This window comes from Lynx canadensis, chromosome D2, assembly GCF_007474595.2.
Source record: "Lynx canadensis isolate LIC74 chromosome D2, mLynCan4.pri.v2, whole genome shotgun sequence".
Lineage (NCBI taxonomy): Eukaryota > Metazoa > Chordata > Mammalia > Carnivora > Felidae > Lynx > Lynx canadensis.
The window spans coordinates 22,927,545-22,955,058 of NC_044313.2; the positions used below are offsets into that span (position 1 = coordinate 22,927,545).

At 40.7% G+C, this 27,514-nt stretch overlaps 1 protein-coding gene across 4 annotated transcripts in view; it reads left to right on the plus strand.

Annotated features, from left to right (window-relative positions):
* The window catches only part of SORCS1 (sortilin related VPS10 domain containing receptor 1), a 511,562-nt gene that overhangs the window by 412,496 nt on the left and 71,552 nt on the right, over positions 1-27,514 (plus strand). For all 4 annotated transcript variants that reach the window (XM_030335173.2, XM_030335178.1, XM_030335175.1 and 1 more), the window contains exons 13-18: positions 1,710-1,801; positions 3,085-3,192; positions 4,622-4,739; positions 6,586-6,716; positions 9,827-9,940; positions 23,189-23,360. In XM_030335173.2, the coding sequence (XP_030191033.1) occupies positions 1,710-1,801; positions 3,085-3,192; positions 4,622-4,739; positions 6,586-6,716; positions 9,827-9,940; positions 23,189-23,360 (735 nt within the window). The remainder of the gene's footprint in view (positions 1-1,709; positions 1,802-3,084; positions 3,193-4,621; positions 4,740-6,585; positions 6,717-9,826; positions 9,941-23,188; positions 23,361-27,514) is intronic.

Genomic DNA, 27,514 nt, shown 5'->3' on the forward strand with positions numbered 1-27,514 from the left:
ACAGAATTTTTTTCCATAAAAGGAAACCAGGATCCTAAAGAGTTTATCATATTGGGAACATGGAAGCTGGAGGGTAGATTGTATACCCAGCACTGAGCTGCCCCCATAAATTCCCCTTGCCTCAGAGTCAGAATATAGAGGAAAGCAATGATTCTGAAATAGCCATTACCCAGGTGGTGTTCTGAAATGTCTATATGTTATGTGCAGAAGACAGAGTCATAACCATCAGGGTGCATATGTTAGGAAAAGTAGAAATGGAATCACTGTAAACCAACATGTTTAGCTTAAATGCTTCCTCTCTTTCTTCTAAATGAAAATTAGATACCCATAGCTTATAAAACAGACATTTAATGAGATTTAGCAATCATAACAAGATATGTGCCTAATGCACGGTTGTTACACTTCAATAAATATGTTTTAATAACCTACTGACGTTTAATTATCATACAGTAACTAGACCCGTAAATTGAAATCTAATGCACAGGTAATCACACAGAAGTGAGAACTCCCTGCTTTATGTTTTAGATAGAGATGCCCATGTTACAGTCCAAGTTACCATTTCCTAGCTTCTGACCCCTTATGGACCCTCTGTATGATTCACATGGTTTGAGGAGAGCAAGGCAGGAAGATGTTTGCTTAAGAATCCCCAGGGCTATTGCTGGAGCCTGCTTCAGATTCTGTGTCTCCCCCTGTCTCTGCCCCTCCCCCACTCATGCTCTGTCTCTGTCAGAAATAAATAAACATTAACAAAATTTTAAAAAATAAAAAGAATCCCCAGGGCTAGTGATCTTGGAGGTATGTAGGAACATGGACTGTTAAGCTTCCTCTGGAGAATAGCTTGAAAGCCAGGATCCCATTTTGTTTCTTCCAACACCCCAAACAAAGAAAAGGACTTTTTACATCTGTAATCCTGGGGTAAATCTTAGATATAAGAAATTAACAAAGGGAAAAACAATCATGTCTGTAGTGTAACTGCAGACAAGGTGACACCAACAAAGCAATTATGAAAAAACAGCGCATATCTCATATAGTGAGGACACGAGACTTGTTTGTAGCCCATCTCCATTTGACTTCAAATTGGTTTCTCCACTTTTGGAGAAAAACCTAAATGACACATGTACCCAAAGATGATTCCATTTGGATCAGAACTCCTATATGGCTTGCTAGAGAATCTATGAATTGAACCAGAACAGCTTTCCTCTGAAATACTTGGAAAACTTGAAATAATTACATCTGGAAAGGGCCCTATAACTCCGCAGGTCTCGGACCCGTGAATTACTACACACATGGTCTTGGGTAAGTCACCACATCTCTCTAAACCTTAGTTTTCTCATCTGTAGAAACGAGAATGCTGGGGTAAAGTATCTCTAAGGCTTCTTCCATCCAAAGATGTTACACAATATGATGGTTACCCTGCATTCTGAGAAGTGGGTCCTAAGTGGGAATCAACAGAACTTGCCATAAAAATATGGGAATAGAAGCATGAATACATAACTATTGATTCTTCAGATTCATTTGTGGCACACCTAAAATCATTTTGTGCAGTGCCATTGGTATACGCAGCCCACCTTGGGAAGCATTATTTATAAGTGTCTTTCCAAAGAGGTGGGGACACCTTGGTGTATCATGGGAAGGACTTTTCCTCCTCATATGAAGGCTAATTCTCTGAACTCTGGGTGTGTGTCCATGTGGATGTTTTCCTCTTGCAGATCTTTGAAGAAGAGCACAGCGTTTTGTATCTGGATCAAGGTGGAGTCCTGGTTGCTATGAAGCACACGTCTCTCCCGATTCGACATCTCTGGTAACGGCACTGATCATGAGTCATGCACCCGATGGTTCCATACTGCTAAGACCAGTTGAGGAGTCAGGCTATCAGTTGGTGACGGTGTTTACAATAAAATGTCAAAGTCTACTAGAACAGCATTTATGCCTTTGCTCTATCAAAATAAGGCATCGCCAGCAGTTTCACAAGAGGAGGAAAGGAGACAGAGAGAAGGAGGGAAGGAGGTGGGGGTAGGGCTGGAGGGAAGGATATTGAGAAAGACCGAGATTCTACCCCTGAGAGAAGAGCTGCATTATGGTTTTCAAATATGACATTGCCCTCCCCAGTACCTTAATCTTTAGGCACACTTGTGGGTACAGTGGTGTGTCAGGTAAAATAGGTAGAAGTCAAGAGAGGCTTAACGTGTGTCCGTTATGTGTGTTCTGCACAGAGATCAGCAGTTCAGGGCAAATCTGTCCCTATCTCATTTCCCCCTGATTCGATTGGGGGAAGGAGGTTACCAGTCTGCACCTCTACCGGTAGGTCTTGCCCAGATGGACATTTAAGGCCTAACTTCCAAAATGGTTTCTAGTAGACTCCTTCATCTCTGTTTTTGAAAAGGGCTCTCTCCACAGCACAAGCTTGTTCAAAACCAAAAGCCTGATTTTCCGCCTGGTGTGAGTTACTTAGGAGACTGAAGAGAAAACTGTGGAAATAAGAGAAATGGAGGCTTAGCGTGGGGGAAGGCATCCGCAGGGAAACACAGAACAAAGGAAACATCCTGGGTGACCTTCAGAGTTGCAGACTTCTCTTACTCGCAAGAGCCAGTCCTGTACCCATTCACTCAAGGAGTCAGCCAGGATGCAAAACAGTGTTAAGAGGGAAGCCACCAAGGGTTTGATCTCTTGGAGGCAGCTGGTTCAAGTCCATCTAAGTAGGTCTTACAAGGCCATTGCTCTTCAGAATCACCAGTAAGACTTGCTGCTAGATTGCACTGAGGTTTTGGAGAGAGTCACATTGAGATCTAAGATCTAATAAAATATCCAAATTAAAAAAAAATTCTATCAAAGACTTATTATCATTCCCATTTCATGCAGCTCTCCCCTTATGGCTGTTATAATACATCTGGGTCCTGAATCGCTTGGCTAACTGTATTTCTACCTTCTGATGTAATTAAGAGTACGTATTCACATAAAAGGCTCACTTTGACAGTGTCCCCAGTACTTTTAAAATGTATTCTTCCCTGGTTGATAGTATTTTTCCTCTGAAAGGATTTCTTTTTCTTTTGAGATCTGATGCCTGTTATTTTTTTCTTTCATTAGGTTGAGTTTTGATGAAGGGAGATCTTGGAGCAAATACAGTTTCACATCTATTCCACTCTTTGTGGATGGGGTTTTGGGCGAGCCTGGGGAAGAGACTCTAATCATGACGTAAGTTTTAGCAAAGCTTATTCACTTTGCTACTCTTATATTTGAAATTGCTAGCAAGGTCAGTACACCTGACTTCATGATTCCTCCGCAAAGGGGAAAGAAAAATGTGGGCGTGGCCAATTTCTTGGCTCTTTACTAATTAGGAGACCCATACTGAGGACTGGCAGCACAAGGGCACAGTCTATTTTTTTCCTATGCTGAATGGGTTTAGGGAAATTAGAAATTATTATTTCAACAGAAAATAAAACTATAAATTTAAAACTTTAATAATAAACTCAATATGTAGAAAATCACAGGTATATAAGAATGATTTCACTTTAAGGCAGAACGCAGAGCTTGATCAAAACCCCACAAAGGATTTTATTTTTCCCTGGCTCTTTACCTAACCCAGTTGTGAGGTGTATTAGGAAAACTGTGAGAACAATCTGTTCTTGTGAAATTGCATTTGCACTCATTCTTGTCTGGAAAGTGACGATCATTAATTTGTGAAAGACTTGATTAATGAGTTGCCTGCTTAAGGGTTTCAAAACATGAGCTTTGAATTTGAAATATGAAACGGTGAGTTTTTTTTCTTCCCCTGGAAAATTAGACATGGAAAACAGAGAGAAGGTTTTAAAGTAGTCGACCTTGTGATAAAAAATCCTAGTGAATAGTTGGTACATTTTCTAATTTTTTCTTCCCCTTTTTTAATGATAGAAAAGATCAACATAAATTTAATATGCCTAATAGCTACCCTTTGCCCCTGGTATACATAGCTCAATTAGCAATTTGTTCCATAATTTATCTTTATTCAGTTTTCATATTTGCAAAACTCGGATGAAAAAATGCTGACTGAAAAGGCTACTTTGTGGCTTTTATCCGTGGATATCTATGGTTGGTGATTCAAATGCCTCATTATATACCCGAATTTCTCTGAATTTCTCTGAATAAGGAGAGTGGAGTGCACAGTGTAGGAAGCAGTTCTAACTAGTTGGCCCCATTGACCACATTCCCTAGGGACTGGTGGGAAGGTAAAATAGCATGGAAACCATGGGAACCAGGTATATTAGCAAGAGAACCTACAAGTGTAATCTTGGACCACATAGAATGCAGCATTTGTAATGTTTTTCTTATTTTCTTTTCTGTCAACCAACCATTCTTGTGGTACGATATGCGGAAGTGGGTTTTTAAGTCAGACACCCTGTGTTCTGAATCAGCCAGGTCTTAGTTGTTTCTTTGCATATTAACAATACTCTCTGAGCCTGAAATTACTCAGATGTGATAGGGAGCCAATAATAGTAACCCTCCTCATACATGTGCTTTGAGGATTGACTGATATGATCAATGTAACGTGTTTAGCATCATGCTAAGTTCATAGCAAACACCCGGCAAACGCTAGCTATGGGCCCCGTTACTCTTGTGATTATTTTTATCATTTTGAATTCTGTAGAGTGTTTGGACACTTCAGCCACCGCTCCGAATGGCAGCTGGTCAAGGTGGACTACAAGTCCATTTTTGATAGACGGTGTGCCGAGGAGGACTACCGACCCTGGCAGCTGCACAGCCAGGTAGGACGAGGACAGCTGAGGTTAAGTCCTGGGTGGGAGGCATGGGTCATGTTGGGGGAAAGCTGGCCATTAAAATGTAGGAATAGGGGGTTCTCTAGGTTACAGTGCCCATCTACCACTTTCTTGCATGTTTTGTGTTCCACAGCGGTGAGCAAACTCAACATTTATAGCTTGTGGTGAAGTAATTTCTTTTTTTTTCTTTATTGTCCTAGGAGATAATGAGATAAAATTCAAATGTGCTTGGCTTAGACTTACAACTCAAAATGAAATACCAACTCAGCATGCAGATCCAAACATAATTTATCTGAGCATGTCATATGGTTACAGGGTAGGGGCAGGGGTGACAAAAGGATCTTCAGTTTTATCTAGCAATGCAGAGATGTAAAATAATAAAATTATGCACGGTGAGCAGTGCCAGTAAAATCCTCTCCTGTTGCCCTGTGATTCCCTGGGATTGGGTAGTGCCTCTTGCCTCCTCCAAAGGTACTCTCGGTACAAGGGGGCAGAATTATTAATAGGAAACTTTCCTTCATTCTGGCCCCTCCCCTGATCAGCTCGTATCAGAATGCTTGGCCAAAAGCATTTTTCTGTTGATTTCCCAAGGTGGAAGTCATTCTACAGGTCTCTCTGAGGACATGGCAGAGGTTCTCACTGCACAGCCACCACCATACTCAGGGAGGAACCCATCGTCTCCCCAAACCGAGACTAAGTACACTTGACCCTTGAACAACAGGGGTTTGAAATGTGCAGGTCCACTGACAAGCAGACTTTTTTTCAATAAATACAGTACAATGCTTTAAGTGTATTTTTCTCTTACTTACGATTTTCTTCATAACGTTTTCTTTTCTCTGGCTTACTTTATTGTAAGAACACCATATACAATACACATAACATACAAAAGATGTGTTATTCAACTACTTATGTAATCAGTAAGGCTTTCAGTCAACAGTAAGCTATTGATAATTAAGTTTTGGGGGAGTCAAAAGTCACATATGGATTTTTTACTGTGCGAGATGGTTAACACCTCTCACTCCTGTGTTGTTCAAGGGTCAAAGTAATATATTTACATATAGATGTGTCGTGGAGCCAGTTAAAGTGAATTTGCTCAAGAAACACAGTGTATACTAGCCTGGACAAAACTTTTTTCTGTCCTTGAGACACAAAGAAAGCTGCGTTTGACAGTAAGGGCTGCATCAGTTAGCATCATATACTCTTCGCAGACTCAATAATAAAAGTATTACGTACATTGCTGTTACTTTCCCTTTTGAGATGTGCAATCACTATGCTATTCAAAGCTTTTATTTATTTTGTGGAGAAATACTGAGTTTACTTCTCTCACTTGTCTGGTAGTTGGACATAAAATCAGTGCCATAAAGCTGTGTGGGCAGAGGCATAATAAATTGGGACAAATGGATCTTTATACTTCTTAGGAATACCCTTCTTTCATATGCTCATAAATGACCAAATGCATAAATCTTTTATTACAGAAGAATTAAACTTAATTACCAGAGATTTCTTGGCAATACATTTGTTATAAGCCGAGTCTTGGCTATCTGTGTGTCCCTCATAGCACTGGACCTCAAACCTCGCCAGGTAAAGGTTTGCTGAATACATCAGGAGTGAAGGATGGCTTTTGACACACCCTCACTGCTTCTTAGGATTGCATTTATAGTTGCATTCTACACCAGAGTTCTCGACATCAAAAAGAAAATGCCATTAGTACAAAGTAGGTGACCTATGTCCACATTACACTAAGGTTTGAGAACATCTCTCTGAATGTCCTGAATTGCAGTAGGGAAGGTCCAAGTGATGTGCCCAACTGAGTGAGATCCTTGTCTCCTTACAGGGGGAAGCATGCATCATGGGAGCAAAAAGGGTATATAAGAAGCGAAAATCAGAGAGGAAGTGTATGCAAGGAAAATATGCAGGAGCTATGGAATCTGAACCTTGTGTCTGCACGGAGGCCGATTTTGACTGGTAAGCTTGTGCTGATACTCAGTGTATCAAATCTGTGTGAGTCTTAATGAAAGCTGAGGTTTGAAATAATAGTGACATATACAGAGCTAAGCGACAAGCCTCGTATTCTTATGAAATTACCTTTGGAGGACAACATTTATTGGTTATGTGCATGTGTATATGAAAAAAACTAGGAATTTCTTTGGACTGAAAGAGGATTCAGAAGATGTCTTGTAGCTATCCCCACATGTTTGCTAGATCTCAGGACAAAAAGGGAGACCAGATCCCCCCTTGAGTTGCTTCAGACCACAGCACTTAAAACAGTAAGTTGACTTTTCAGAGAGCAGACATATTTGTGCTCAAGGTAAAAACTTCCTAGAATCTAGGTTCCTACTAGTGGAACAATGAGCTTATAAAGCAAAGTAAGTTTGCTGTCACTGGGAGTTTTCAGTCAGTGGTTAGTTAGCTGATGATTGTGTATGCAAGCTGTGGAAGACTTTTCTGATTTCAAGGCAAGGATTCAGTGGCATTGGCAGTCTATGGCTCTGTGGACGTGGTGGTATGGGAGACCTCTCCCTTTACCAGGATTAAGCTAGTATAAACCAGAAAAGTACTGAGATATTTGAGCACGATAGCATTCTTCCTGAAGCATTTGATAAGCAGAAAGCTAGCCTGTGTTGTCAGCAATGCCCTTACTTTGTTCCAGGTCAGTGTTGGCATTCAAATGAGGTTGGAAATTATTAAGGATGAGTAGGTGGTAACTCCCTTCATCATATCCATCTCATTTTCTGTTCCTTTTTCCTTTCTTCTTTTTTTTCCTTTTTCCTTAAATTTATTTATATGTTTTGGTTTAGAGGAAACAATTGTTAAATATATATGTCAATGTTAAGTGATTAAAACTTGACGTGCATACGGAACCAAAGTTATTCCTTTAACATTGGATATCTACCTATGTAGCAATCATAGATCACTTATCTGACCGTCAAAATATCAGTGCTGGGCTGAGATACTGTGCACATACACATTATATAGCTTTAGAAAATGGAAGTCTTCTCTCATGGTAGACCTCTGGAAACATCCTCTGAGTGAATAGTTCTGTGCAGGCCTGCCAAAATTGGCCACCAGGTCTCAGACCAATAACCCAGGGCTGTTTCCCTCTTTTGGTAGACAAGGCAAGCCAAGAGCCAGTGCTAGATCTCTTGGGCTCAGCCAGAGGACAAGAGAACTTCAGTTACATTGGAGCTCACAAGGAATTCTGCCGGGGCCTCCCCAGCTGTAACTTCCATTGTAGCCAGTGCAACATTATTACAATGATAAAAAATATATTTTTCCTGCCCTACCTTTCAGGACTGACACCCTGAAATGCATTCATAAGGAAAACTTCCATGGAATTTTAAAGTCATTTATCCCATCCTTCTTTCCAACTGTTTCTCCTTTATCCCCTCTATTCAAAGAGGATTTGTAAAGGATGACATTTTATCTTAGTCATTTAGCTTTGGCCTTACCAAATAGTCATTCCTTTGTAAAGAGCAAATGTATTCTAGTAGAAAACCAAAGAGAAAAAATGAGATGAGATGTCTTGATTCCCTGATGTCTCCTGGAGGTGTGGGTTTTGGGGCAGTCTTTTCCACAGGGTTCCACAGTAAATGAGTCTTTTGTTATTGTCATGTGTTGTTTTTCTTCTTCCATTTTAAGCTAATCTAGAGTAAAAGGAACACAGGGTGAGGAAGGCAATTAGGCTTTGCCCTTCCCGTATCTCTGCCTCCCCTACAGTGTTGGCCCAATTCTTATATTCATTTGTGACTGGAATCTACCTCTAACTGAAATGTATTCTGAGAAGTGGTCAATGAATCATAAACGAGGCCATTGCAAGGTTTTCTGGTCAAAAAAAAGGGGGTTTTGTTACTGCATGATTTCTAAAAATATTTTGGAAGACTCACCATGACTTTGTTGAGTTTCTACCAGTAGCCAAAGCCTCAATGAGTCCACTTGACTATAGCATAATAAAAGGTGGTTGTCACTAAATGTTCCCTCTCGGCTTGGCTCTCCCCTGGACGTTCCCCCAGATGACCTTGCCTGCCATCCCCAGCACTTGTAAAATAATTCCCTGAAATGAACACCGCGTATCCTGCAGGCAGCATTCTGAAGTCTTCCTCTCCATGCTGTGTTGAAACAGCACCAAATCCAGCTGATATGTGCAGGATTCTAAGTGCCAGCTGCCTGGTGACAGGCCCCATGGCTAAGCCTGTTTCTCCCTTCCCGACCCTTGTGTGCCAACATCTCACCTCCATCACACAGATGGGCCGATTCATACTAATGCTTGCTGGTGACTGCCTGTGATTTGTCTGTGCATGTGGAGGTCAATTTGTTGTCAATCTCTGTGCCCAAGTTCATCCTCCAGAAGCCAAGAATATCAGGCCACACAGAGGGCTCTGGAACCAAGAAACAGAGGAGGCTGGGAGAAAAATCTTTGACTCTTGCCAAGCAAGAGAGAGGCTTTCAAGCCGTCAGTCTCCACTGACAATGCTAACTGACTGGACAAAATTTTCCTCAGAGAAATGCTCATGACATTCCTGAAGGACATTTCCTTTTCTGCTGTGACTTTGAAGCATATGGCTTGTGCACAGAGAGACCTGGCTCAGCTCTATTTGGTAGATCCAGATGTCTTGGAAAAGCACCCCAAAGACATCACCAGTAATGGGAATCGTACCACATGTGGCTGTGTTTGTGTCACTGATGTTGACACTGAGGGTTGAGCTCCCACCACTGTGTGTTTTCTCTTTGTAGCTGTCTTGGGGCCCAGCCACCATCAGTGTTATGTATTCTCCTAATGAGAACATAATCTGCTCTCTCAGCTTAAAGCCGTTTAATTGGAACTATTGGTCATTGAGTCTTCATCTCTACACAAGCATCTCTGTTGCTTTCAAGTTATCTCTTCCGGCATTAGCCTGGGTAATTGACAGATATTCCACAGGGGAAAAACACTTCCATTTTTGGAAAGGTATTGATTTGGTGAACTCTTGTTTGTTGACCACTTGGCTAGAGTAGAAGTTGGCTGTGGACTACCATGAAACCATTTTCAGTAATTTTGCCACCTACTGACAGGTTTCTTTTGGCCCTTCCCCCCACAGTGACTACGGTTATGAGCGACACAGCAATGGTCAGTGTCTGCCAGCATTTTGGTTCAATCCGTCTTCTCTGTCAAAGGATTGCAGCTTAGGACAGAGTTATCTCAACAGTACCGGGTGAGTTTCTGAAGTGATGACCTTGAGAGGTCAATCTCTGCTGTTTTTCAGCCTGTGTGAAACGTGCAGAATTACTCCTGCTTGAAGACCAGGGCTTTTGCTTTACAGCACGATTTATTTGTTTTTCGTCCTTTTAGTAATGTCGCACAGATTTGTGTGAATAGTACAAATTTCGTCTGAGAATGAGACCCCACTTGCAAATAAAGAAACAAAATGGGTTCCTTGGATGGAGAAGATGATGATGATTATAATAAGTTTCTTCATTTTATGATACTTCATTTCAGAACTATTTCTGTGAAACTACCCTTTACTCTCATTGCATCTCTGTGAAGAAGGCCAAGTAAATATTTCATAGGTGCACTTCCTGTTTTATCGATGTGGAACGTAGAGCGAACAAAGAAGCTCAGTGACTTATCACAAGTATAAAGCTGTTCGTGGAAGTGTCTTTCTTTTTCTTTCTGTGTCCAGTCTTGACACATTTAAGGCATGCATCCTGATCTTTGTAAATCTGGAATTACATTCTAAAAGTTTGTGTTTAATGTTCTGTGTTGTGGGGCTTATCCAATATCATCTAAGAAATACCATAAAAGAAAATATTTCATGACTTTTCCACAAGTGTAGTTGATGTGTATAGACTTTAAAAATAGTATATGGAACTTATTTGGATTCTACTGCAAACATTATGTATAAAAACATCTTTCAGCCATTTGGAGAAATTGAATATGGACTGGTGATAAGGTGATATATTCATCAGGGACAGAGAAACAGAACAAATAGGAAATTACATACATTTTTATATGCATCTATATATATACACATGTATATACATGTACATATATGTACGTGTGTGTGTGTGTGTGTAGGAATTGGATCGCAAGTCTGAGTCCCCAAGATCTGCAGGGTGACTTTGCAAGCTGGACACTGACAAGAGCTGATGGTTTGTTTGAGTCCAAGTCTGAAGGCATGAGAACAGGGAAGCCAATGGTGTAGCTGCTACTAAAGGCCAGAAGGCTCAAAACCCAGGAGAAGCCAGTGTTTCAGCCTGAATGTGAAGGCAGAAAAAAAAAAGCGAATTTCCAGTTTGAAGGCAGGCAGGAAGAATTCCCTCTTACTCAGGAAAAGGTCAACCTTTTTGTTCTATTCAGGCCTTTACCTGATTGGACAAGGCCTTCCCACATTGGGAGAGCAACCTGCTTTACTCTATCTACTATTTAAAATGTTAATCTCATCAAAAACAGCCCTCACAGAAACACCCACAATAATATTTGACCAAATATCTGAGCACCCCATGGCCCAGTCAAATTGAGGCATAAAATTAACTATCAAGGTGGTATTAGATTATTTCTAAATATAAATATTCGTATTACTTTTATTGTGTTAACTAAATATAGTTACTTATTTAGGTGTGACAATGGTATTTTGGTTTGACTTAAAAAAAAGAAACCTTATGCTTTAAGGATATATGATGTGTGACATTTTTTTTTTAACTTTATTTATCTTGAGAGAGAGAGAGATAGAGACAGTCCAAGCAAGGGAAGGGCAGAGATACAAAAGAGAGAGAGAGAATCCCAAGCAGGTTCCACGCTGTCAGCACAGAGCCTGAAGCGGGTCTCAATCTCACAAACCATGAGATTGTGACCTGAGCCGAAATCAAGAGTCAGATGTTTAACCCACTGAGCCACCCAGGTATCCCGAAATGTGTTATAAAATGTTAAAAAACAGATACGTATTGAAATTTTTTGAAAGTGAGTTAATGAAGGGCATGGCTATTCATTATACCCTTCCATCTCATTTGTGCATGTTTGAATATCCTGATCTTAAAATGTGAAAAAGAGAGGGAGGGAGGGAGGGAGAGAGAGGGAGAGGGATGCCTCACCAGTAGGGCCAGATCCACGTGAAAGTTCCTCTTCTCCTCTCATGCCAGCTGCAGTACACAGGTGAGGACTTCCACATTTCCATTTGAGCACTTCCGTATTTGAGATTGTAACAACGTGTTTTAATTAAGAACAAGAATTACCAAAACAGCCTACATTTTTCTTTTAAAGGAAGGAAACAACACGGACTTATACCCTCAGATACTCTTATCTCTGATGTTAGGGATTCCTAGAACTTTGGAAAACAGGGATAAGCTGTGATTTATTCGAAGCATAGCATAAAACCTGAGGAAAATACAAATGACATTTTTACAGCAGGGGGTCAGTGAGGCCGTCAGCGTGCACAGCGTGGAAAACTGCAGAGGGCTGCTGACATATCCACACTTACCAGTGAAGGAACGCCCAAGAAAAGAGTTTTATTACGTGCATGTACCAGCATGTTTAGACATTGTAAAGGGCATTGGAAACCCCTAAAGCTAATTTCAGAACTGATTTTTTTCTCACTAACTCAGTCAAGGAAGTTATATCATTTTCCCTTTGGTATTGATGAGGGGAGGTCCCAGTACACAGGGTCTAAATTGTTCCAGACACTATTCAAGTCACTGGAATAAGACTAAGTGTAGGCGATGACCCTCACTCTTCAGGTTATTGAGAATACACACACACACACACACACACACACACACACACACACACACATTTTAGGCTATCCCTAAATAGGTTGCACCCTCTCTTTGGTAAAGTTAGTATGTAAAATTCAAATAAACCCTGACCCCTATCAAAGAAAACCTCAGAGATGATTGAATCATAATAAAGAGTCTGTTCAATAGTATTTTTCATCTATATCTTATAAAATTAAAATGTCAATTAAAAATGTTACTCAGCAGTAAGTGTCCAGGTATATAAATGTTAGTCAATGCAGTTGTGTTTATTAATCACAGAATCACAGACATTACTGCCTACAACTCACCTGCTCTCTCAGAGCTTTGTTCACGTGAGTATTGCATGATCGCATCTGACCCAAAAAGATTTTTGTTCAGTTACCACATCTACCAGGACGCCTGGGTGGCTCAGTCGGTTAAGCGTCCGACTTCAGCTCAGGTCACAATCTCTCGGTCCGTGAGTTCGAGCCCCGCTTCGGGCTCTGGGCTGATGGCTCAGAGCCTGGAGTCTGCTTCCGATTCTGTGTCTCCCTCTCTCTCTGCCCCTCCCCCGTTCATGCTCTGTCTCTGTCTCAAAAATAAAAAAAGGTTAAAAAAAATTAAAAAAAAAAGTTACTACGTCTACCAGTTTCCTCTGTTCCATGCAGACTTTCTCCAGAAAAGCATCCACATCAGCGAATGGGCTTGTGTAAAGAGGAGATGTGATAAATGCCAGCCATCGGCTGGTACCATAAGCATCTTGCTCTCAAAAGCAAGGTGCTCTCAGGTGGAGGAGTGACCACCCTCACAGGGCCCTGTGGGCTACAGTCAGGAGGAAGGGTATGAATAGTCACCCTGCTGATTGGCGTATTGGCTGTCTGTACATTCTGCATTAAGAACAAGAAGATCCTTAGCTGGAGCAGGTGCCTGAAATCATCTTCGTGGAAAGCCTCCTCCCATCAAATTCCCATTTGCTGTATCTGGAGCCAGCTCAGAAGTTGGCAAGTGGTAAAGAATAGATGAAATTGAAAAAGAATGAAATGTCCCTCCAGCCCCTCACCTTGGAACTGTCCTGGCTTTGTGTTGAGTCACTGGAATTTATAAACACAGATTCAGTATTTGGTGTAAGACACTACAGGGCCGCCATTAACAATTTACCTTTTCACTTAAAAGTATTTAATTGCAAAAGAAATATATACATATGTTTTTCTGTGTTTAAAAAAACAATTCAGATCGTCACCGCTCTCCTGCCCCCTTTTCCCACACAACTGTGATCTGTTTGGTATTCATGCTTCTGAACACTTTGCATTTGCCAGCAAATAATTATGCCAAGAAAGAATGTACAAAGTTCATCTGAGAGGTTGTTCTTATATGTCATTTCCTATTAGAGATATTATTATTCTGTTTTTCCTTTTCATTCAGAGGTAGATCTTAAACAACTTTCCAAGACAGAATATATAGGTCTCCCTTCCATACAATTTCTTTTAATTCCAGAGTATTAAAGTACCTGGTATTGTTTCACCGTGCCTTTTCATGGACATTGGGGTTATTTTCTATTTTCTGCCACTATAGTCAGTGTTGGAATTAACAAGCTCGTACCGTAATAATTGTTATAAAAATACCCAAAGATAATTAGATTCTCTTTTGGCAATTGGAAGTGTTTCTGCTGACTTGTAAAGCAAATCCCATTCAGCCAACTGCTTGCTTCTTAGACCTGCAGATCCAGGTCTAATATTGCCAAGTCCATGCCAAATATTGCCCCATATGGGTTAAGACACTAGCTTCCTGCTCACACACTACCAGGAGTCCCACGTGTTAGAGATTCATTTGTATTAACTGTCCTCTTCTTTTAAAATAAAAATGCCAATGGCTTATCTAAGGGAACGCTGAGAGGAAGGCCGAATGGGATTTCCCAAGTTCACTAGGGGAGGAAGGTCACTTCAGGCAAAAAGAATAAGAGATGACCAGGCTGAAAGGGTCACGTGATGCCAATGCCTGGAAGTTGATGACAGACCAAGGAGCCACAGTGCATCCTAAGCCTCTCCCAAGTTGGTCTTAGCTATCCATGGGCACCCGTGCTCTGTCAGTCTGGATTCCGTGTTGGCATCAGGCAGGCATGAAATACAGAGGAATCACAAGGGAAAGGGCAGCCTGTGGGTAAGAGAGACAACTCCATCGGTTGTACTGGCCAGGTGCCCTGCCCGCATCACGGCACCCCTTCCAGCAGAGCCCACGGTGCAGACACACAGTCAGAACTTGAACTGAAAGGGTCTACTGAATGACTGCCCCTTGTCAGTCGGGTTTGACAAGGAAATCTCCTAGCAGCACCTTCTGAGAGTTTGGTTTAAAGCATGCAGATAAACCTTCCTCTTCCTTTTATTTTGCTTCACCCTTACAAATGGTTATGGTTGCCTTCAGAGTCAGCTTATTACCCTGTATATATAGCAGTGTTCGTGGGTTTGCTTACTTCACCAGGATGGAAACAGTCTAGGATCAGTTATGATTATGCCTAATAGAATTACTATTTTTAGGAGATGCCGACATTTTTATCAGCTTCACTGTAGAAACATGAACAATTTTTGTTTTAGCAATTAGCTACATCTGAGAAAAGATAATTGGAATAAGAGCGGAAATGGGTGCAAAATGTCCCTCAGGTGGCTGGCGCTACCTGTCCTTAGTTCTTGATCCAGTGGTGTCCAATTTCTAAGGTTCACATCATGGAACCTCATGTAAGCAAAGTTCCACCATGTTCTCCATGGTAAGCTCCCTGCCTCTTTTCATCCTTTGCCCTCACACCTTCCCCAAGCCATTCCATGGAAAGCCAGGAGGCTGGACCAAGGCCTCAGGCATTATGGATAGAGAGTGAAATGTAATGGGGGATGTTCTAAAAGGGAGTTATTTTAGAATGAAACAAGTAAGGGTTTTAAATGACTTCTGCCATTTACTATTATCTTAGCAAGTGGCTTCCTTTCTTTGAGCCTTAGCCTCTTAACCTATAAGATTGTGCTATTTGCTTTTGGGGTTTGACTTAAATGCAGCACTATATAAAATTTTTTTTTTTCAACGTTTATTTTTATTTTTGGGACAGAGAGAGACAGAGCATGAACGGGGGAGGGGCAGAGAGAGAGGGAGACACAGAATCGGAAACAGGCTCCAGGCTCTGAGCCATCAGCCCAGAGCCTGACGCGGGGCTCGAACCCACGGACCGCGAGATCGTGACCTGGCTGAAGTCGGACGCTTAACCGACTGCGCCACCCAGGCGCCCCAATGCAGCACTATATAAAAAGCATGTAGCACAAAGCCTAGCAGATAATGGTCACTTTGCAAAATGCATATGCCTATCACCGATAGTCAGCATCTAAGGGCTCCTCTGGAGTGAAGGAAAAAAAGAGGGGAGACATCCTTTCATGGTGTATCTAAAGCCCCAGGCATTTATTTGATACTTAATAGTATCAACTACTGTGACCTAGGACATGTTTAATCTAAGCCCCTGTTTTTTCATCTGTAAAACAAATAATCACCTGTATACACTCATAAAGTTACAGGATTACTAGGCATCAAAACACATGTCTCTTTCTCTCTACCACTCAAGGCAGATAACACCTTTACCTGATTAGTGAACAAGTTCCTTTTTTTCAAATAGAATGAAATCAGTATTCATTTGTATATTTTCCTGCATTTTCGTACTGAAATTACCCTAAATTTGTTTCTTTTTGTTTCTCCATCTGTGTCTATAAATATCTCAGTTTACACATACACAAACATAGTCTCTAGTTGTACTTCTATACGGTTAAATCTTGTTTATACGATTTTGGATCCAGGGAACATGCTGCAAATTCAAGTTGCTAAATTAACTAGGACATTGCTTGTTTCATGCCAACCATAAAAGATTCTGTAAATATAAAATAAAGTGGGCATTGGATTGGTTTATTATAAGAAAACCAAGATAATCTTCTCACGGGACAGATTTCTTCTTGCTATTAAGCTAGAGATATTTCTAGATGTGTTAAAAAAAAAAAGTATGTGTATAGAAATTTCTGTCTGTGGAGCTTCTTTTGAGAAGCCATTAATCCCTTCTGAAAGAATGTACAATAATAGTTCTTACTGTCCCTCAGGGTTAGTTTGTTAATATATGCAATGAGGATATTTACTCAAGGGGCCTAAATAGATTTTTAGCATTAATTTTTAACATTAATTCAGTATCTATGTAAGAACATTTAATGTGTCTGGCAAATACACAAACACATACACACACACACATAAATCTAGCAAAATAGCAATCTCCATACTATCAACACACATTTGGAATGTTTTAAAAATTCTTTCTAGAAACATATTCCTTTCTACATAAGCCATAAGAACACGTAGACCCTGGCTAACCTGCCATTGCCCTGGAGTTACTATTTCCAGGGGCTTTGAGGGCTGTGGTCTTCTCCCAAGTGACCCCACTCCTGGGCTTGGAGGGGATTTTGATATTCAGTGTGATCTCCTCAGCAAGATTTGTCAGTGTGCACCATGGAGAATAAGCAGTCCTAAAAGTGGTGCATGTGTTTAAAGTCCACAGAAAGGAGATCACTTGCATAGTTTACAGACTGAACACTACAGGGGGCTGTGTAGCTGTTGTCTAGCAGAGCTGTGCAGTCTCACAGCAGATACTCAATAATTGTTTGTTGCCATGAAGTTGACTCTTTAGAGTACGTACCTTTGCTAGGATATAGTTTTCCACGTTTTTATGGGATGACATTGGGGTTGAGAAATGAAGAGGGCGAATGTCGCTGTGTGGAGACCTAGGTCCTCATATAGCTATTCTTGCCCATGTCAGTGGTATTGGCATTAATGATTCTTATCCAGGTTGTCTTGCATGGTGGCAGGAGACAGTAAACTTAGTCTAGAGACCGGGAGCTGTTAACCGCTTCCCATGTGACCTTGGAGAACTCGGAACTGTATCACTTTTACTTATGATATTTGAGATCCCTTCAGACTCTGACATGTCCATGACCAATTTGAAATGATCAGTATTAGGATTCCTAGAACTCCAGGTGCTCAAAAAAAGGGGAAATTTCTTTATATAAATTAGTTGTACAACTCATTGGCTCAGATCGTGGATTCTACGAGTCGTTCTCATGATTCTTGATTTTTAGTCATTTAACCGGGCCATATGTAACATTTCATCACGTTGACATTCAAAATAAAGTCACATTCCATTTACTAGTCAAAATAAATTACTGCTTAGTGCAAGGAAAGTTGTTTTGCTTTTTTGTTTTTGTTTTTGTTTTTGTTTTTGTTTTCCATCAGCTAGCCTCCTCCTCCTCCTGGTCTCCTAATCCCAAGCTTGCTTACCCAGTTTAAAGGAAAAGTCCTGAGAACTGTTCCTTTGAGGGGGAGAAACTTGGAGAAACCTGCTCAGTCAGCCACAGAACCCATTCTTCCTGAATGTTGATGTTATGGCTACTACATAGGTTTTGTGTTGAAACATGGGAACATGGGTCTAGGAAGGTTTTAAGTCTTAGTCATGCACTGTACTCACAGCTAGCTGCCTTCTCCCTAAGACTCACACTGCCCTTTGTTTTGTTGAGTGTTGTAACAAGGCTGTTTTCCCTTGAAAGCAAAGGCACATAGTATGATCCAAGAAAATAAATCATTTAAAGTCTCATTGTGAGCACAAACGAGGGATACCATAGCTCAGTGACCATAAGCCTTGCCTAGACTATAAGAAGACCTACAGTTACAACTCTGCCTTGGTCATGACGTGTGATGACTACCCTTTAAAAGGCAAGAGAGGGGCGCCTGGGTGGCGCAGTCGGTTGGGCGTCCGACTTCAGCCAGGTCACGATCTCGCGGTCCGTGAGTTCGAGCCCCGCGTCAGGCTCTGGGCTGATGGCTCAGAGCCTGGAGCCTGTTTCCGATTCTGTGTCTCCCTCTCTCTCTGCTCCTCCCCCGTTCATGCTCTGTCTCTCTCTGTCCCAAAAATAAATAAATGCTGAAAAAAAAAATTTAAAAAAAAAAAAATAAAAAAAAAATAAAAGGCAAGAGACAACACCACAGAGAGACATGATTTCTAAGCTGATTTTTACAGAATGAGTGAAAGGTTGACAGGAGGAAAGAGCAGCCCAGGAAGAATGAAGAGCACAGGCAGAAAGAAGGCATGTAGCCTTCAGCATGGCCTGGGCTCAAGAAGCACACTGAAAAGGGCTGAAGCTACAAAAGTCCCCTGAGGATAGATTGGGGACTGCACTTAAAACTTCAGTGGGATCCTTTATGAACAAGCCTACAGGAAGTTTTGAATGAGTCTAAGAAAGAAATTGACATAGTCCGATTGGATTTTAAGATCATGAGAGTGCAATTTCTGTTTTCTGGAAACTTGCTGTGTAATAGCAAGTTCGTGTTTAATACTTTAAATGCTAACTTTTTAACTAACTACTGATATTTTAGTATTTATTAAGTCCTAACAAGGCATCAGAGTCTAAACTAAGCCCTCTTGAATGCAGTATCTTATTTAATCTTCTCAAGAACGTCATTGAAAAGAAAGATGCTGTAATTATCCCTCCCTAATTGACAGGCAGAGAATCCAAGCGTTAGAGAAAGGTTGGGTAACTGACCAGGTTCATACAGTAAGTGCCCAGATTTAAACTCAGGCGCTTTGGTTCCGCAACACTAGTTTTAACCCCAGGGAAGTGGTCTTTAGTTCTGGATGCACACAAGAATCACCAGGGGAACTTAAAGCAAAAACAAAACCACCCTAATGCCCAGAATTCTCAGTTAAATCGCAATTTAATCAATTCTCAATGAAATCAAGACTCCTGGGAACAGGGTCTTGGCATCTATTTTAAAAGTGCCGGCAAGTGATTCTAAAGGACAGAGTTGCAGTCTACTGAGCAAGACTACAGTGTCACCTTAACATACAGGGAATAAACATCCATATTCTACCACCACCCTAAAATCGCAAGAAAAGAAACAAACTACGAAATAGTAAAATCACAGAAAATGAGGACTTTCATGGCTTTTTTTCCAGTTTTACTCTCAGAGAAAAGCTATGGCCTTCATCTGTTTTAAGACTGGCAGGCAGCAACGAAGAAAAATCAAAGGAGGTAAGGGTAAAAAGGAAAAGGTGACAAAGGGGTTTCAAGGTGGGAAGGAAGAGAATGGTTGAAGTCGGGGCTGTTGAAGTAATAAGACACTATCTAATGATGAGCGGTCGGTAATATCAAAGGCACATTTGCAGAATGTTTCCTTTTCAGTAATTGTACAAAGACTCCCTTGCCATTACAAAGCACTTTTCTTCTTGGCAGATTGAAGAATGCTTTACCAACTAAATGCATCCCAGTAATATTCAGAGCTTAGGTCCAACATAATCATAAGTTGCCTTGTTATTATGGAGGTAGCAGCCCCACTTAATAACATATTAAATGCATTATTCATTTATGTAACTCAGACCCAGGGACAGCTGCTGGGATGAAAATAGAACCATTCTCTAATGCAAAAAGCAGGTGTGTGCTTACTTGAGTAAATGAACTCTATATTTCTGCACAATTTTCTTCTAAATTTCAGGGACAGGTCTGGTAGGGCTAATGTGATGCCATTTTCATCCAGGAAATAAAATGGTTTCAGAATGGTTTTTAATGAGCATTTAAAAAAAAATTACCAACAGTCTTCTCGGTGGCAGAATCCCAGGGGGGATGGATTCGTGCTTTGGATTTAAGCAGAACTGTTGCTGCTGGATTCAGGAAAGCCTGGGGCAATGATTGGTCAGAACGGCGGCAAACAAAGGAATGTACTCTAGCTGATGATGCCAGTGGTGATGGTGAGCCCATGTCTTTATAGCTGCTCGCCAAGACAGAGTCACAGGTGTGCTTGGATGCTAAGTGATTAAAAATCATAACCTGCCTTCAGTGAAACGTGCAGGGAGTTTCTGATGCACAAACTCACTGGGATGGCATAATTACTGTGTGACATCACTGGTCATTTTCTTGCTACCTTTGCTGGTACCAGAATGTCACCATTCTGCAGTGCTGGTGCATTTTTTTTCTCTCTCTCTCTTTCTCCCATCTACCATCATTTTCTCTTTTAATCAGTATGCACTGAAGCACAGTGGATTTTCTTAAATATCAAATGGAGTGATGTTAAAAATGCTCACCCAAGATAATGACCAATCAGAATGGGTAAGGATCCTAGTGCAGGAGCAGAGATTTGGAGGCTGCCTGAGGGGCTAGGTGTTAACCCCTTAGTTTCTGGATTGTAAGGAGAAGCAGGGACTTCAAAGATAGGAATTGGTCACAGCTGGGCTGGTGAGTGAGGTGCTTGAAGGGTTTGGGGCAGTGGTCCTAACCAACTGCTATGCAGATATTTTAGCATTTGAAATGGTACAGTCAGGGGCTCCTGGGTGGCTCAGTCGGTTAAGTGTCCGACTTTTGGTTTCACCTCAGGTCTTGGTCTCACAGTTCTCATGAGTTCGAGCCTCACATCGGGCTCTGTGCTGGAAGTGCAGAGCCTGCTTGGGATTCTCTGTCTCCCTCTTTCTCTGCCCCTTCCCCACTCATGCTGTTTCTCTCAAAAATAAGCAAATGAACATTTAAATTAAAACACACACACACACACACACACACACACACACACAGTACAGTCATCCCAGTGTGAATCTGCTATCAGCTTTGTAAGTGCCCCAGGACAAGGATGCCCTCAAGGAACTTAAACTTCAAGTCACACAGGAAGACAGTCAGACAAGGCATAAATGGGTTCCTATCAGGCAAATCATAAGGATTCCTTTAAGAGTTCAGAGGAGGGACAATCTCCTTCTATTTAAAGAGTCAGTACAGTCGTGGTAAAGAGAGGAAGTGTTCTAGAGACACATTTTCTGGGGTCTTGATTATGTGATCATGAGAAAACTGGTTAACTTCCATGAATCTTAGCTTCTTCATCTATATATTGAGAATAATGCTTTCCTTAAGCAGAACAGTTCAGGGTATTTTTAAGATAAATGGCAAAAGTCATGTAAAGAACTTAGCACAATGACAAGTATAATTAGCACTCTCTCTATATGAACTTTTTATTATCTCACTTCTTATTTTACTATCCTTGTCAGGAAAAGACAGATGAAAGGATTTGTTGCTTAAAGTGTAAGTTTTAGGCAGCTGAGAGAGCATGCACGAAGACAGAGAAGCAGAATGAGCAAAAGAAAATAAGTACTCTCAAAAGGATTGAAAATAGAGGTTTGGCTAGGGCAGAAGGAGCTTTTTGGTGAGAAAGAATTCAGAGACGTAGTGAAGTGAGCTTGCGGAGGGCTTCATGCACAAGATGACAGGATTTATGGCTTATCCTAAGGACATTTGGAAGCTGTGAAGATTATGAACAGGTCACAGAAATAATAATACTAAGTAAAAATAACTGGTAACCTTTCATAAGCACTTGCTAATCATCAGGGCGGTTTTAAATACTCTGTGTACATCAGTCCATTTAATTTGTACAACTACCTTGTGAGGTGAATTACATACTAATAACTGACCTTAGAGTGATCCGTGGTGTTCAGAGTACTTTCCCAGACAGTGTTTAATTTGACTTTCTCAACCATGATCTTAAGCAGTCAGTCCTGAGACTCAAAGCACAGGAAAGGACATGGGCTAGATTTGAAGGAGTAGGAAAACTATGGCCTGCGAGTCATAGCTGGCATACTGCCAGCATCGGGAAATAAGGTTTTACTGAAAGCCAGCTGTCTCCATTCTTTTATGCATTACCTGTGTCTGCTTTCATGCTGCAATCAAAGAGTTGAGTACTTGTGACAAACAGCAGATAGTTGGCAAAGCAAGAATATTTCCTATCTAGCTCTTTGTGTTAAAAGTGTCTCCACTTCTGGTCTAGAAGAGTGGAAAGACCTTAGACTCTGAGCTCCACCACTCATTCTAGGTAAGTGGGCTTGGGAAGTCTATTATATGAATTCATAAAGTGGTTACTATGGCCCCCACCCAAAAAGATGATGAACAGGTAACACTGAAGCTCAAACTCTTAAAGGTGAATTGTCCTAAAAGCACAGATTCTAATTAATTATGAATCTGATAAACTGCATAGGACCAATTTGTGGAATAATCCTTTTTTTTCTCTATTAAAGTTAAAATAAGAAGAAAGAAGCGAAAGAAGAGGGAAGATTTACTCAGTCTGCATACTGGTCTCCTTATTATGACTTTTCAATAATTATCCAGTATATCTCTTCATAAAATATCGAGTAGAAACGATCACATTTAGCGAACTTTCTGTACTACACCATTACCATAGCATCCTCTATGGGGTTTAATGTTAAGTCACATAATCCATAACAATCTATTCTTTGCCTGAATTGCAAATTCCCTTGCAATATGCATTACTCATTCTAACCCTCAATCATATAGCCTTTAAAGTATCTCCTAGACTACTGACAGATGTATCTTCAAGATTATAAACATGGTGAGGGCAAGAAGCATGGCTTCTATTGCTGCGCACTCCCCGTAGCTCTGAAGTGAAATGATTCATTGACAGAATAAAAGAATGATATTAAAGTGCTAATAATATGTACAGTATGTTCCTCTGATGATTTGTCTTTCTGGTGGGTGCTTTATAGGAATTAGCTCTAATCCTCAGAGAACCATGCTGTGTAGTTATTGATAGCCCTCAGGGCTACACAGTGGTAGGTAGGTCTGGCTTTAAAAAATTGGGAGTGATTTGAATGGTAATGAGCCGGATTACAACGTGAGCTTCTCTCGTTTTAGGTATAGGAAAGTGGTTTCCAATAACTGCACCGATGGAGTAAGAGAACAGTACACTGCCAAACCGCAGAAGTGTCCTGGGAAGGCCCCGCGGGGGCTGCGGATCGTCACTGCTGATGGGAAGTTGACGGCAGAACAGGGGCACAACGTTACTCTCATGGTGCAGCTGGAAGAGGTAGGACCAAAGCCCGAATCCCTTTTGTCTTCTAGGGCCAGTGATTTTTTCCTAGGAAATCAGGTTTGGTGTGCTTTTGTTTTGTTTTTTTTTGTTGTTGTTTTTTTTTTATTTTTTTTACACGTCGTTGAAACTTTTTATGTTTTTGTACCTTTAGGTCTTTGGTTTGTGGTTGTTGCTGCTGCGACTTCACCTTCTCTGACACATTTCCTCAATTATTTTCATTTCAGTGCAAGTTGTTCTTCATGCTGACCTAATCTATCACTTCTTGGGAATTCTTTTTGGAGTTAATTGTGCCTTACTGGCACTTCCGGCAAAAAGGTTCCTCAGAATACATTAATGGTATTCCTAAAATAATTAAGCACACACACATGTTCAGCCTAAAAGGTATTACTGCTGTCTTCCTCTCTCAGCCCGAAGTCTTGGCTTTTCTTTTCCGAAGGCAGACTGCTGGCCATACATGGAACACAAAGGCTAATCTAAATATAATTAAGTATACTGTCTTCGGCAATTGAGAGTTTGTATTTTTGTAGCACCTCTGCAATATCACTATGAGGATCAATTACTATTTGACAAATTATGGTTACCTGAGATTTCTGAAAATGTAGACTAGATAAAATGAAACTTATACTGTGTTTTTTAAAATACACACAGGCATTTTTCTCATCTTGCAAATGAGGAAGATGTTCTCTAAAGGAGAAATAATTTCATTAAATGATCTCAATTATGAAGCCAGGCAGTGCCATATCTAGCCGTGTTTTCTGAGTGCTAAAATATGGGAAGCACTGTGCTAGGCCTTGTGAACACAAAGGGATTTAAAAAGTTAATAATGAGGGGCGCCTGGGTGGCTCAGTCGGTTAAGCGTCCAACTCTTCATCTTGGCTCAGATCATGATCTCAGGGTTCGTGAAATTGAGCCCTGCATTGGGCTGTCTGCTGACAGTGCAGAGCCTGCTTGGGATTCTCTCTCTCTCTCTCTCTCTCTCTCTCTCTCTCTCTCTCTCTCACCCTTTCTCTCTCTACTCCAACCCCTGCACGTGCATGTGCACTCTCTCTGTCTTGAAATAAATAAACTTTTTTAAAAAGTTAATAACAACACCAAGATTAAGATCATCATCATTGACTTCCATCAACTTCTGACAGCTCAGTGGCTTTCAATCTGTAATATGAAGAAAAATTACCTGGTGAACATGTCAAAACAGTTTTCCCAGGCCATTTCTCCAAAGGTTCTGACTGAGTAAGTTGGGGGGGCAGGGGCTAAGAATATACATTTATGACAGGATCATAGGTTATGCATTGTGCTTTGAGATAAACAGGGGCACCTAGGTGGCTTAGTTGGTTAAGTATCTGACTCTTGGTTTCAGCTCAGGTCATGATCTCACTGTTCTTGAGTTCAAGTCCACGTCAAGCTTGGGATTCTCTCTCTCTTACTCTCTCTCTGCCCCTCCCCTACTCATGCACACACACACACACACACACACACACACACACACACACTCAAAGTAAATAAGTAAACTTTAAAAAAAAAAGAATAAGCAACAAAACAAGGGCAAAGTCAAAGGGGATAGTGTAGCCTGACAGGCTTTGGAGTGTGACTTGAAGGGGGAAAGATGAAGCAATTAGGATTGCTTTGTCAGGATTGATCAAAATCATTGGTATTTTAATTCCTGTAGGAAAAACAACTGTGAATTAATGAGTTTGAAACTCCAGCTCAGGGTGGTGCTGAGGCTTCTGGTCCAAGGACCACTTAGAGAACCGTTCTTGTAACCTAATACTCCTTTCTGGTATCTCCTTAATAAGTGCCTTTCAACCATACCTAATCGCCTAGATACTAAGGTTTTCCCAAATTTTTCAGTTGGATCTAGAAAGATGCAGACCAATTTAGGCCAATTGGAGTTGCTTGCATTTCACAGAACTGGGACCAGTGCCTGAGGCTATGACATATTAGCTCACAGCAAATAAATTTATATATAGAGAGAGAGAGAGAAAGAGAGAGCCAGAATAAGATTCTGAGAGAGAGAGAGATGAGGGGGAAGAAGACTGTGACAGAATTGTCAAGAGGATTTAGGAAATCAAAATTCTTTTGTTCATAGATAGGACATTCATTGCCATGAGTCCAACAGTTCATGCTGAATTCCTCTCAAGAACTTTGCCAGTTCATACATCACATGTAGAGGAGGTCAGATTTCAGATTCCCAGTTAGAAGGTCGAACAGAAAGTGTTGGCTAAAGAGTTGGCTCACAAGGCTGGGAAGATAAAAGTTGACTTCAGGTCAAATCCCAGAGAGAAGAGAAACATAGAAAAGTAGCACAATTCTGTGCATTTTTGTCCCTCTCTGAGTTGTTTGGCAGCATCTACGTGATACAGAAAAAATAGAACGCAGTCACAAAAAGGATGAGAAGTCAAGCATAGTTTTTAGAAGGATTATATTTTGAGGAAACAAAAATTAGAGTTCAGGGACTATCAGGGAAGGAAGCTCTGGTGAGCAATACAACACTGGGTTCTTGAGACTTCTAGAAAACTCCATCATATTTGTTTTTCATATAAAATATTGAACATTTAATTTAAAATATTACATATATATCCAGAAAGAGGACCATGAGGAGGAAAAAAAGCATCAGAAAAAAGAACAGTTGTCTGAGATATATTTAATATGTTCATGAATATGGGTTAAGAAAGAAAATGTAACCCACCAGCAGCAATCAGTAGGAGGCAGTCAACAGATGGAAGTTGTAGAAATAAAGATGTAATAACTGATATTAAGAAGTTAGATGGATTTACAGCCGACTGAACCCATATAGATAGAGGATCAGTTAACTGGGAGAAAGGACAATTGGAACTTTAGCATTTGGCATAAGAGAGGAAGGATAGAAAATAGAGAAAATAGGAAGGGAAGGGGCACCTGGGTGGCCAGTTGGTTAAGCCTCCGACTCTTGGTTTTGGCTCAGCTTCTGATCTCATGGTTGGTGAGTTAAAGCCCCGCACTGGGCTTGCTGTTGGGCTTGCCCACAGTGCAGAGCCTGCTTGGGATACTCTCTCTCCCTCTCACGTCCCCCTCCTCTGCTCACACACGTACTCACTCTCTCTCTGTCTCTCTCTCTCTCTCAAAACAAGTAAACTTAGGGGCGCCTGGGTGGCTCAGGCAGTTGGGCATCCGAGTTTGGCTCAGGTCGTGATCTTGTGGCTTGTGAGTTTGAGCCCGGAGACAGGCTCTGTGCTAACAGCTCAGAGCCTGGAGCCTGCTTGAGATTCTGTGTCTTCCCCTCTCTCTGTCCCTCCCATGCTCATGCTCTGTCTCCCTCTGTCTCTCAATAATGAATAAACTTAAAAAAAAATTCAAAATAAGTAAACTTAAAAAAAAAGAATAATAAGGGAAAATGATGAAAGACTACCATAAATGTAAGTGGAGACCCAAAGGAGAGAAGAAAGATATAGAGTCAGAATCATTTTTGAAGAGATAATGTCTAATAATATTCTGAAACTGACAAAAGGTGTGAGCATATCAACATAGATGGGAGAGAATCCACAAACCCCAAGCAGGAGATATACAAAGAAAACAAAAATCATGTAGGTATCATATTCAAACTACTGAAATCTAAAAACACAGAGGAAAATTTTTTAAAGCAGCCCAGGAGAAAATGGAATGACATTTTTGAAGTTCTGGAGGAAAAACAAATGTGAAGGTAAAATAAAGACATTTCTCAGACAGAAACCAAGATGAGTTGTATAAGCTGATTTCTATAAAAAGAAATACTAAAGGTAATTCTTCAGGCATAAAGAAAATGATGCCAGATAAAAGTACAATAATGGAAAGAGTGAAGAGAAAGAAAGAAGGCATATTCGGGGGTAAATTGCAATTAATAATAACTTTGCAGGCCAATAATGATCAGCTATGGGTTTAAAATATATGTAGAATTTAAATACATGACAACAATAATTCAGTGTGTATTAAATGGCATTAAAGTGTTTTCAGTTCCATGAAATGTCTGTAAAGAAGTAAAAGTACTAATTTATATTAGACACCAGCAAGTCCAGAATATGTGCTTTAATATCTAGAGAAACAGCTAAAAGAATAGTCAGAGACATTAAACTATCAAGTTATTGACAGAGGAACTGGAATAATATTAAATGCACCTCATTAATCCAAAAGAAAAG